At 39.1% G+C, this 13,589-nt stretch overlaps 1 protein-coding gene across 1 annotated transcript in view; it reads right to left on the bottom strand.

Moving 5' to 3' along the window:
- TRAPPC9 (trafficking protein particle complex subunit 9) overlaps positions 1 to 13,589 on the bottom strand; it is a 329,400-nt gene that overhangs the window by 135,200 nt on the left and 180,611 nt on the right. The window contains exon 21 of the mRNA XM_072410619.1: positions 6,293 to 6,383. Coding sequence (XP_072266720.1) covers positions 6,293 to 6,383 — 91 coding nt within the window. The remainder of the gene's footprint in view (positions 1 to 6,292; positions 6,384 to 13,589) is intronic.

The following is a 13,589-nucleotide window of genomic DNA, read 5'->3' as shown; positions in this document are numbered from 1 at the left end:
TGTGATGACAACAAACCTCAAAGAACTCTGCATTTGTCTTCGAACTCCAGAAAAGAAATACAGTATTTAAATACTGTAATACAAAGCGATTAGAGCAGATCTAACAGTTGATATTACAGAATACTAATGTCTTATGCTATCTGTAGTGTTGTCATACTCAAAACCAATAATTCAGAAACAGGTGAAGAATGGTGTCACCTAATGGTATATCAGGCCTCCTTGTATGCATCAACTACTTTACATGGTACAGTGCCATTCATTTAGATTCCAATGTAGTCTATGGGTTATATGTGTAAGCTTTTTATGTATTGGGATGTCATAAAACACACCATTTTGACTGCAAGTTGCTCAAACCCTGCAGCTGCAAAGCAACACCAACTACTGTGGTCAAACAACTGTATCAGTCCAAGGCACATTGTTTTAAGACCGGATCTTCTCCTGTGTGTTCTAAGCAAACTGTATTCATGCTAACTTTGTTTTGTTTTTTTGGAGAGTGAAAGCTTTTTCCCAGCTCATCTTCCATGTTGGTGCAAAATGTATAGTTAGGTATATAAATATTTGGACAGGGTCAACTGTAGATGTATAAACTTTGGTACCAAATAATGTAAGAGCTACCTGCAGATTCTATTATACAACTTCAGAGGTTCTAGAAGACTTTTTTTCTAGTATCACACAGTCAACTCCCAATTTTATGGCCCAGACAGTCCTTGACATATTAGCAGTCATTTAAAATCTACGTGTTGTAGAATTTTACTACTTGTAGAATTCTACACCACCTTTAGAACTTTACAGTGGTATAATTAAAGCTAAACTATAATTTAACTTACATTAAAAATTTTCATTTTTATTGCCAAAAAGGGACAGTCCCTTCTGCTATAATCCCCCTACCTACCTGATCACCTTGGGAAACTGTCGGCCTTAGCTTCCCTTGCACTGGCCAGGATTGAATGAACTCCTGTCATCCAGCCCAGCTAATTAAGATAGCCAAAGTTTGTCTCCAGGAAGAGATGGCGGTGGGAATGAGGACAGTTGAGTATAGCCAGTATAGTTACGTTTACATTAAAATAATCTGGCAATTTTTTTTAAAAATCCTTTGCCAGACTCATAGGCATGTACAACCTTTTTTACTGAAAGGCTTGGAGAACATTTTTGATATTGTCAAGAATGAGCACCAGCATCCCAAAAAAAAAGTATACCAGCAGATCTCTTACATCTGGGGTTTTAGACACATTCCTCCAAGAAACTCCTTAGGAGGTCTTATTCACTGGCACCAAATTTGGAACACTTAATTGTGATTTCATGGCGGTGTGGGTGGGATGAAATGTGCATGTGGTGGGTGCATGTGGTGGGATGAAAGGTAGAGGTGTAGCTACCTTTTCCACAAGCCAAGTCTTGATACTTGTGTCAACTGTATGTGTAATTTGTTCAAGTATACCACACTATTTAGAGAAAGATTATCTATGTATCTTATGTCTATGTATGCTGGTTCAAATATGTTTTTTTTAAAATAAACACTTTCCAATCTGTGAATATATTCTATAGATTGTATTTGAGCTTTGTTTGAGGTCCAGCTTTGAAGTTTAAAACTCAGCATGAAGCTTACACTTAGTACAATTGTTGTTTTTTTTAACCAAAAGCTGAGGTTGCTTCCTCCTATATACTTGAATCAAATCTGTAAGATTTTTGTAGCACAGAAATTAGCCAGATCAGGGCGAAATATTTAGGTGATCATGAAGAATAACATAATCCCTAGGTGGTCACCATTAGTATTAGTAGTACCATTAGTAGTAATGTTCATTATTAGTAGCAGGCATGGCAGGGGCATGGAGTCAGCTCATCTAGTATGTGCATTGGTTTACATATATATGGTAGGTACAGGTGCTCTATATACATTTGCGTGCTTAACTGCTTGGTTGGAGCCGTCCTTTAATTCCCAAGCGGACTGTCCGAATTATTTTTCCTGCTGTAGAAATATGCTTTCTGAATTCAGCAAAGATCATTTATTCACGGTATACTTAATTATTCATAATAGCTTCATAATGGAGTTCAGGATTATGAAGCACTGCTAATGCTTTGTAAAAATATAATCGCCCAGGCAACAATTAGAATGTTATTAGCAGAGAATTCTGGGACGCTGGCTGGATAAAGCAAAATCAGCAAAATGGAGCATTTCTCTACTCCGCCGACCAACAAACCTTACACATGTGGCTTCAACCAAGGATATGATGATGTCCAAAGTCATCATCTTCGTTGAATCAAGTGTTTAGCAAAATGGCAAAAGTAGTGAAAAAAGCACAAAAAAGATCATTTTCATTTCAAACAATAAAATTTTTTTTTGAATATGCAGCTGGTGGTGAATACTCATTTTGCAGGCTTCAAGACTTAGAGCCTGCAGGAATCGTAAGCATCCAACGCTTCAGGTGCCAGGTCCTTCAACTGTGTTATGGTTCCACCTGGTGATCCCTACATCACTAAGGGACACAATAGTGGTGTAGGGGCCAAAGCAAAAAACTAAGAGCACAGAAAAGGACAAGGCATCCAACACTTGTAGTTTGCCGTCTGTGCCAAGCAATGTCAAGGTTTTTTTTCTTACAATTTTTTTTTATTTATTTTTATTGCCTCCCTTTTGCTGCAGATATTTTGTTTCAACTAGTTCTTGTACATAACCTGAAGCTTCAGCAACATCATTTCTCTGTTTGGAGTTACTGATGGTGACAACAGTGGAAAATGCCAACACAATAAGCATTGGCGGACCCATTTCAGTGTCTGCTGGAGCTGCATGTGACAGGGTGACATTGCAGTACAATAATAGGAAATGGGACAAAGCATTATCAATAAGATTTGCTTAAAAAAAGATCCTTCAAAGCAGCAGATGATAAAAGGCTTCTATACCTACATTAACCTGTTACCTTTATTCCTGAATTGAGTGGGTTTACACCTACTTTATCTGAATGTATTAGATTTGTTTTGATGTCTAAGGGGCCCCAATATCTTTAAATGTAAAACTACAATAAGAAACACAGGGCTTCTATTCTACTCACATTCGGAGGCCAGGTCAAGCAGTAAACAAGACAAAAACTCCATAAATTCTCAACAGTCCTGAACTTTGTAATGAGATCATGGGGAGATTTCAATTACTCCCGAGTTATCAGAGGCTGCAAGAGGTTCACTCAGGAACAAGCAGGAGGCCACACAAGAGTTGTGATGGGAATCTTAAAAGATTGAGGCATCACGTTGGATCTGGGAGATGAGGTATATCACCATAAAAAACAACTTTAGAAATGTTTACATGGATAAAAAAACATTGAGATTGTTCCTTATGCCAAACTCTGTACGGATTGCATATCTTACGTAAGACAGGAATGGTATAAGTAGCAAAGAAAAGTTTTTTTTTTCCTCCTATTATTATAAATAATACAAATGTATCATTGCATTTGTAAATAAATAACACATATTCCAAATAAGCACTAACTGGACACAAAGGCTTTCTAAACATCCATATTTCTAACATAATTGTGAGAATACATAATATCTCTCCTGGTGAAGTTACAAATGTGATGGCACAACGATGGAGATTGTTGGCAATGCAAAGACTGCTTATCAACTATATAAAACACACTCAAGTCAATGTAATGTGTCAAAAGGTATATAACTATATGGTAAAATAAAAGGAACAAAGATAATATTAGTATATACCAGTATATCTCAACAAGGTCCCGCAGAACCCTATGGTTCTTCCAAAGGTTGCAAGGGGGTCTTTGAGCAATTTGTGCATTAGTTTAATGTACACCAATGATCTTTTTTGCTGTAAGGGTGACATTCTTTCCACTGGCCAGCAATGTAAGAGGCATTCATCCCATTGACCACCATGCTAATATACTGTGTAATGTGGATATAGTAATTTTAGCAAAGGTTTCCTGAGGACCTAAAAGTTTTTTCATGGGTTCCCCCTGCCGAAGTTGAAAAACTGGTATATAAAATGCTAAATCCACACCACATTTCCTCCATTACCTAACCAGCATATTTAAACATTGTACGTTTTCATAGATTTCATTTAGTGGCACACAGACATACTGAAAAATTGTTTTTCTCTGAGCTTTCAAACATAAGCATTATGGCATGGCATGCAATGTACAGAGGTAATAAGCTAAACTCTAAACCTACCAGACTCCATATAGGATCATAATATATATGATTACAGTCTAAACATGCAAGCAACACTACGCCTCCACCATAACCGGACCTCAACTAATATTACACATTATGCAGACACAGAAAAATTATTATAACCTAACATGACTGACCATTGGGCATGTCCATAATGCATTTCTATTACATTTAATACACAGAATGCTACTGTTCCAACGTGACTATGATACAATTCTATTACATTCTACAAATAGAACACAACAAAACCAACCAATTGACATGATCCTAATACAATGCTATTACACTCTATATATAGAACAATATACTTTCAACATAACAATATTATATATGCATAAAACACCATATCCCTGATATTACCAATCACTGGATATTATCATAATACAATTCTGTTACAATCTATACATAGAACACTACACTGTCAACACAACATACGTAGATGACCATATTCCTTTTCCATTACACTTTATACATTTATACAAGTACACATACCATCACATAACAAATATGCTACATATTCAGTTACCAGTAATTTCATCTCAACAGATGTACAATCATATTAACGTGCATCAAAAAACATTTTTGCCAGAATGGTCTTGCAGATAAGCCATGTCAACCATGTTTTTAAAAATAAGCTGTCCACATTAGGGCTGGATGAAAAGGATGAGGTAATTACCACACTATGTCCTATGTACTTTACTTTGGGTTTTTGCTTTCCACCCATTTCAGAAGGATGTAGGATGCATCAAGTATAGTGAAGGTGTAATGGAAGACAGGATGAAGAAGAAGTGATGATAGAAGAGGATGAAAAAGGTGTGATGATAGAGGAGGATGGGGGAAGTTAAATGATAGAAGAGGATCGATGGTAAGTGAGATAATAGAAGAAGATGCAGTTAATGAATGGATAGAAGAAGACTGAGGAGGTGTGAAGAGATGATAGAAGGGGATGTAGTAATTGAAATGATAAAAGAGGATGGAGAAGGTATGATGATAGAAGAGGACTGAGGAGGTGTGATTACAGAAAAGGATAGAAAAGGTGTGATGATTGATGAGGTTTAATGGTAGAAGTGGAGGGAAGGTGTGTGAGATCCAAAAAAGAGGATGGAGGAGGTGTCAAGATTTAGGAGGAAGAAGGAGTTGTGGTGATGGGAGAGGAGGTGTGATTATAGAAGAGTATAGAAAAGGTGTGATGATAGAGGAGGTTTATTGGTAGAAGTGGACTGACGGGGTGTGAGATGATAGAAGAGGATGCAGAAAATGAAATGATAAAAGACGATGGAGAAGGTGTGATGAAATAAGAGGAAGGAAGAGTTGTGGTTATAGGAGAAGACTGAGGAGGTGTTAAAGAAGAGGAAAGAAACAGTGTGATGATAGAGGAGGTTTAATGGCAGAAGAGGATTGAAGGAGTGTGAGATGTTAGAAGGGAATGCAGTATATAAAATAAAAATAAAGAGGATGGAGAAGGTGTGATGATTGAAGAGGATGGAAGAGGAGGTGTGATGATAGAAAAAGATAGGGAAGGTGTGATGATATAGGATAAAAGAGGAGGTGTGAGGATATATGAGGATGAAAGATGTGCAAAGATATATGAGGATGAAGGATGTGTGATAACAGAAGAGGATGGGGAAGGTGTAATGTCAGAAAAGAATGGAGGAGGAGGTGTAATGATAGAAGAAGATAAAGAAAGTGTGATGATATAAGATGAAGGAGGAGTTGTGGTGACAGAAGAGGGTGGAGGAGGTGTGATGATGTATGATGATGAAGGATGAATGATAATAGAAGAGGATATGGCAAGTGTGATGATATATGAGGATAGAGGATGTGTGATGATAAAAGAGCATGGATAGGGTGTAATGAAATATTAGAATAGGGGATGTCTGATTGTATAGAAGGTTCAAGAAAGCATAATGATATATAAAGATGGAGGATTGGAAATGAAAGTATAGGTTGAAGGATGTGTGATGATGTATGAAGATGGAGGAGTTGTATCAAGAGATTGGAAGACAAATAAAAGTTGTGTGTGTATGAATGACAGTGAGGACAGCATTATATACTGGTGACATGGATATAATGACCATATGTATGACAATGGCAATCATTGACGTTCCTTTGGAATATGACTTACCCCACTGGAGAGGTGCCAGCTGCAGGTGCTCCAGAACAAGCTGATTTAATACCCCTTCCACGCTCGCCTCCCCTTCTCGCTTCAAAGATGGGTAAGAATTAGTTAGGGAAAAATGAACAATCTGTCAAACACCTTTACACAACATTTGTAGATACATTTTAAGGAAAAAAGGATAGTTGCTTAGAAAACATAAATATATCTAAACCAGAAGTCATTTACATATTCTATCCATTTTTCTCCTTTAGCACCAACGTTTGCAGACCATTCTCCAAACCAGATTGAACCTTCTTATCAGTCCGTAGAATTAATTGGCTCCTGTCCCCCTACTAAGGAATCTGGAAGCAAAGCCCAGCGAGCTGAGATCGTTGGCAAAGTAAAAGATAAGCTTGAGGTTTATTTCCATTTTATGGATCACATAAATCTCCCCCAGTTCATCATCTTCAAGTTCATAATGTCGTTAAAACTCCTAAAATACAAGTTCTTTTTTCCTTCCAACAGTGGAGGCCTACGGTGTTGTCTAAAGCATGACCAGTAAAAATCTATTGCACTAACATCCCATAGATTTATTAGGATGAACAATTTATAATGGAATACTTCTTTTTAAATAGGCACCAGGATTTAGGTTTCTTTTTGCATAACCTTGGGAAAAAGAGGGACCTAAAAGAAGGAGGAGGAGGTTAATCTGTGGCTGGTGACAGGGGAGTTCACTCCTCCTCTGTCCCCACTCCCGAATCTGGAAAGCTTGTTTCTACACTTTCTCGACCCCCCACAGCTGAAAGCGAGAATATTGGTATTTGAGGTAGGGGTTGTGCACATTAGGGCAAACTTCTGTCATTATTCCCCTCCCTGTCTACTTAAATAATTATTAGGAAATATTCTAAATGTTGAAATGCGAAGACTTTCCCTTTTAAATAGAACTTTACAATAAGAAATAGGGCTTTTGGTTCAAAACCAGGACTGTCAATCGAAAAAAGAAGAACCTACGAAAGAGTCTGTTATCGTACCCGCAGCATTAAAACGTTGCTCACTCTGGTTGTGTTGTATTACATAAACCTAACATTGACAGAAGACTGTGTAAACTTTCTAAAGATTTTAGCATTGCTGCAGTTTCCTGGACAGAGTTAGCGGCCCCTTGGTTGAACGCGTTTATTGCCTGGAAGTGTTTTTTATCACGCGACTCGATCTGCATGAAGAATGTTAACTCTGCCTGTAAGATTACCCACAATGCACCGGCCTAAACAGCTGCTTATTTTGGATCAGCGGCTCGGCAGCTGTTGAGGGGAGAAAGCATTTAGTTCCAGTCCGTAAACTAAGCATAAAGATATGGCGAGGAGAAGCTGATCATCCCCTGATGGTGATCTCGATGCGTGCCCGGCCTCTACACGGCGCAGCAAAGGGTATCCATGGCAACATATGATCTAGGCCCGCGTGGGGGACCTTCTCACGGCTGGAGGCTGCGCACCCCCTGGCAGGCTGCTAAATATATTCTATTACACCCTGTAACTGTGCTTAAACATGACAGCCGGCTTAACTCTCCTCTGCCTGATGCCATGCAAGGCGGTTAACCATCTCGTGTTAATTGAAGACTGGGCCCTTCACTTTTATTTTTGAAGCTCTCTTTTAAAATTATAAAGTTGGTGTCACTTCTAATGACAGTTGCAATTGTGCAGTTTGCTATTTCAAGAGAACCTGTTCCTTTCACAATACTCTGTTGATGACTCTGATGAGTTCTGATGTAAGCAATGACATTTATTTATTATACTGAATTTATTTTATGTATTTATGAATCTTGAGTGAAAATCTGGTTTCCAGATATCAGATCTGCATCAGTTGACTATTTCCGTTGACAATATGTCTTACAATGTCGCAAATTTTTTATGGTGGTGGGATGGGGGGGAATTAGGATGATGAAAACCTATTTTTTTGTTTTTTATGGTTCCACGTGTGTAAAATGCATACAAAAGAGGGAAGAACACCTCACAATTGTCACAGCAGGTGTACCGACCCAGGAACTCAGCACAAGTATAAATGGAACCCCTCATAATACACATGGCAGGTGTACAGATCTAGGAGCACTGCACAGAAAAGGGGAGAACCCCTCATAATGGACACAGCAGGGAAAAGACTCAAGAACTCAGCACAGGGTTAAAGGGAACCCCTCATAAATGGTACAGCAGGGGAAAAGAACTCAGTACAGTGATGATGAGAACCCGTTACAGTGGACAGAGTAGGGCTAAAGACCCAAGAACTCAGCACAAGATTGTCCAAGGGTATAGCATAAACCAGAATTTCTAATTTTGGTGGGGCTGATCTTTTAAAAATATACAGCATGTAGACCCTATATCATCACAATCTCTCGTTTATAATTACAGTGGGACACAGAGCACATTTAATAATGGCTTATTGTTACAGTACGGTGTCTCCACCTGGAATTACAGCTTTATGAACTGGATGAGCAGGCCAAGAACAATCACGTCTCTTAGGCCGGCAACTGACACATGATGGAACTGACATTTCTAGCCTGCCATTTCCAAACCTTAAAGGATGACAAAAACGTGCAAAGAGCTGGATTGCTCACTCCGATGACAGCCGTCCAACCAGATACAACATTGCAATTTATTGGATGTGACCTTAGCTTGAGTGGCAAATATCAGGGAATATATGTTCAGAGACACAGATGAGAGTCTCTGTATAATGAACTCAAAGTCGAGTGTCTAGAACACTTCCTATACATCCTATACTTCCTACTAGTGTAAATTGTGTGCTGTGATATGAGAATTTGCTGTTTTTTATCTCAGCACCACATAAGTATTTCCCACTCTGGTCAACCTACATCTAATTGTAGTTGTATGCCCAAAACAGGGTGATGTGCTCATAGTTAGTGGTGGTTTGCTGTATCATAGTATAGAGACCATCCATCATTATCAATGTTCCATCACCATCAAGATGTTTGTACAGTATGTCAATATCTATCAGCTTGTGTCCATCAGTGTCCATTACATGGCAAGTCGGTTTCAAAATGAACAATGCATCATTTTCAATCAAGTATGCTCTAATGAATTTCATAAAATTTCTAAATCCACTTAAAGCGCAACATATATTTTTTTTTTCTAAGCCTTAGACAAAAGTTCTTACCACACCCAGCAAATGCTGTGTTATTTTGATCTGTATTTTAACTGCTCCCTGTTAAATCCCATGCTGTCATCTTCTATCATCTGGATTCCTGATGTCATCCCCCGATCTTATACTGTGCATGCATGAGATCAGGTGACCTGTCTTTCCACCACAATTAATAAAAAATTAAGCTTCGATCTTACACTGAGCATGAATGAGATTGTGTGTGGGTTCATTTACATTTCAGGAACGCCCCTGTGGAAGCAGCACACAATTTTGGACATATCCAGATAGAGTAGCCTGGATTATGTATTGTAAACATCCCAGTAAATTGCTGTTTTCCCCTTAATTATTTAAGAGAAAAATTATATATGTTTATGTTTAATATAAAATAAATATTAAACATAAACATTTTTTATCTTTATGAAAAAGTAAAAGTGACTCCTTTTACATAATGTTTGTATTTTGATGACAGGTCTGCCTAAATCAATAGTCCTAAGATTTACAGTGGACTGTTCTCAGTAAACTACTTTTAGCCAATTTTGTTCAGACATCATCCAGTCTCACCATCTATTCCCTTGACTGAGATGCTGGCTATAAGATGACAAAATCATGCAAATAATTATCATAGGTCAGCCCTGTTGCAGCCTTTATTGTTATGATTTGTTGCAAAGCTACAACACTGAGACTGGGGAAGACTGGGGATATATTTACTCCATTCTGCAGCAGAATCAATTCAGCATGGGCAAACCTAATGGACTGGGGTGCAAGGAAGGCTTTTTAAATGACAAAAGTTGGCGATAAAATATTACACTTCTGTTGTACATTGTGAAATACCAGGTGCTAATCTATACAACTACTATACAACCAAGGTCTGTGATAACTTTTGACGCAGTAAACAAAGCTACTGAACATATCATGACCAAGATAAAAAATATATAAAAAGTTCTGGCTTTAGATTAACACTTGTGTAGAAAGTTCCATGACTTGTGATTGCCCTCAGCAACCATTGCACTCCTTATTATTGTTCCCAAGCTGAAATAGCCCAAAAATGCGTAAACAGGGACAAAAAATAAACTAAGGATTTTTACTCTGGATTTTCCTTGTTTCATCCTGCTACCGTATGGTACCCCTGGAGGTGCCTTACAGCAAAAAACAGTTCAATTTGTAAAAATAACAAACTGTACTGGGACAAAACACTGAAATTTAAAAGTACTGGTCAGCCTACCCTCGTCAACATCCCACCGCACTGAATGGGCCTCGTTAAGCCCCTCTAACATTTCCGATGAGCAGATGGGTAAGTTTATCCAGGCACGCACAAGGACGGCCAGGGAAAACAAACAGATGTTGTGTACAAGTGTTCTTACCTTCATAACGGCCTTCCAGCACAGAAGGTAAAGTCGAGGGGCTCGCTGGGGAAAGAGAGTGAAATGCAAAATGTATAATTACAAAGGAGGGGGCTGCTACATGTAACAACGTGAAACCAAAGTAATTCACTGTCTTGTTGAGGGAAATAAAACAGTAATTTGTTTGGAGCGGTTAAAAGGCAACCAATGTGTCAGGTAAATGGGGATCTGCAAAATGAATGTCAGGTTCCAGTGACAGATTTTAAGGTGTTATTAGTGAAAGAGAGAGAAAGAGAGCAAGAAAAAGAGCAAAAAAGGAGAGAGAGAAAATAGAGAAAGCACTGAAAAATAGAGAGATAGAGAGATAAAGAGCACAGAAAGAGAGAGAGGGGTGGCAAAAAGAGAGAGAGAAAATACTAGGGAGCACTGAAAAACATAGAGAAAGAGCCTGAAAGAGGAAGAGAGAGGAAGAGTGTTAAAAAAGGGGGAGAGATAGAGTGCACACTGAAAGAGAGAAAGTAAAAGCTCTGAGAGAGAGAGAACTGAGAATGAGAGGAAGAATGTTGTACGAGAGAGTGCTGAGAAAGGGAGAAAAACAGAGAGAAAGAGTGCTGAAAGTAGGAGTAGTATAGGAGATAGTGCTGAGAGGGAGCAGTAGCACAAAGAATGAAAGCAAGAGAACGAGAGCTAAGGGACAAAGAGAGACTGAGAAAGAGAGAGAAACAGGAAGAAGAAGAAAAAGTGGAACAGAGAAAGAGCCAGAAGAATCAGTAAGAAAGAAAGTAATAGAGAGAAACAGGGAGAGAAAGAGAAAGGGGCATACAGAAAGAGATAGAAAGGGAGAAACCGAGAGTAAGGCTACGTTTGATAATTGTGGTTGAAAACGATCTTTCACAATCATTTCTAACGACAAAAGACTGAATGAGTGCTTTTCATACAGAGAGGGGAGGGGGAAGAACGACGGAGCAGCACCCCGCTGCGCTCTCTCCCGTTCACTTGTATTACGATTGTTTGTCGTTCGTGGATCCGCTAGGATGCATCCATGAACAACTTCGGACAAGTGCTGTACACACTTCAGATTCTCATCCGAAACAAGCCCTGAAGCGATTATCGGACAAGAATCATCTGATGTTTGTTCCTAGCCTAAAGCTACGTACACACGTCAGATTTTTATCGCCCGATAATCGGCATCGGCCAATTATCGGGCGAAAATCTGCCGTGTGTACAGTCGGTGTCGTCCATCGTCCGGACGACCGACCTGCCGGATCCACGGACGATGGACGACAGCCGATCCTAATGAAAGGGAAGGGGAGAGCGTGCAGCAGGGTGCCGCTCCGTCCCTCTCCCCCTCCCCTCTCCATAGAGCATGAACCGTGCTGTATGTACAGCACCGTTCATGCATCGTGCACTCACTTGTCGTTGGAAAGGATCGTGAAAGATCCTTTCCAACGACAAAAATTGGAAGTGTGTACGCAGCTTAAGTTAAAAAAAGCAGATACACAGCATGGCAAATGTTTGTTGACACCAGATCATCACACCTGTATGGGTTTGTTGGACTTTCCATTCTAAAACAATAGACATTAATGTGGAGCTCCTCTCATGAAAGATGTAACAGTCTCTACTCTTCTAGAAAGATTTTGGAGGGTGTTCGTAGGAATTTGTAACCATTCGACCTAAATAGCATTGGATGAAAATACCTGGCTTGCAATTGCCATATCAATTCATTCTGAAGGTGTTCAGTAGGGTCGGGGTCAGTGGAGGACACTCAAGTTGGTACCTTGGTATCAAACTCATCAATGGCTGTATGAAGCCGGTTTTGTAGACAGCACAGTCACGCTAGAGTAGAAAAGAACCTTCACCAAACTATTAGCCCCAAGGTTGGAATAGCACAATTGTCTACAATGTGTTTGCATGCTGTAATGGTAACTGTATGCATCACTGGTAACACATCAATTTCCAAATGTAATGAAAACTTCACATCTAACCATCACAACTTCATAAAATAAAGATGTGATAGGCAGATGTCCACAAATCATCACATTAATGGCAATGAATATGAAAACCATGCAACATGAAATAATTGGATTATGCTAGAATATTTTTAAAAGCCATCACTACACAATGTACATTGTAAACTGCATTGACATGACTGCATGACAACTTTGCACCTTTATTTTTACACCCTCTCAATGTTTGATTTTCTAGTTTTTTCATGGGAGGGGTTGCTATTTGGCTGAACAATGATATTATTTATTAACATGTCTCACCGTAACCTCACATACAAAAAATGTTACTGACTGTGGGCCACGAGAACTAAAATGAAGGTAATAGTTGGCTGAGCTTTTTGTCTCTGTAATGATCAGCACACTTGAAACATCTTAAGAAAGTACACATGAATGAGTTATAAAGGGCCCTTCGTTGCTCTTGAAAATAATGATGAAAAAGAAACAATATATCATAAGATATATTTTCCTGTCAGCTCTCAGCAAATAGTGACCTCTCACAGTCTATACACAGGAGACATCAATGTAAAGGGACAGAGTCAGGCCGTAAGCTGGGAATGATAGTGACACAGAGTCATGGAGCTATGAATTGTGTGGCCTGCACTTCATTATATAGATATTGCAACGACCGATGACAATGGGCAGCATGGTGGCTCAGGGGTTAGGACTCCGGCCTTTGCAGCGCTAAGTCCCAGGTTCGATTTCCAGACAGGATACTATCTGCATGAAGTTTGCAGGTTCTCCCTGTGTCTGCGTGGGTTTCCTCCCACATCCCAAAAACATGCAGCGAGGTTAATTGGCTTCTCCCTAAAAATTGACCTTAGACTACACTTA

The sequence above is a fragment of the Pyxicephalus adspersus genome, chromosome 5 (assembly GCF_032062135.1).
Source record: "Pyxicephalus adspersus chromosome 5, UCB_Pads_2.0, whole genome shotgun sequence".
NCBI lineage: Eukaryota > Metazoa > Chordata > Amphibia > Anura > Pyxicephalidae > Pyxicephalus > Pyxicephalus adspersus.
The sequence above is the reverse complement of the archived record's forward strand: the minus strand, read 5'-3'. Positions and strand labels throughout refer to the sequence as shown.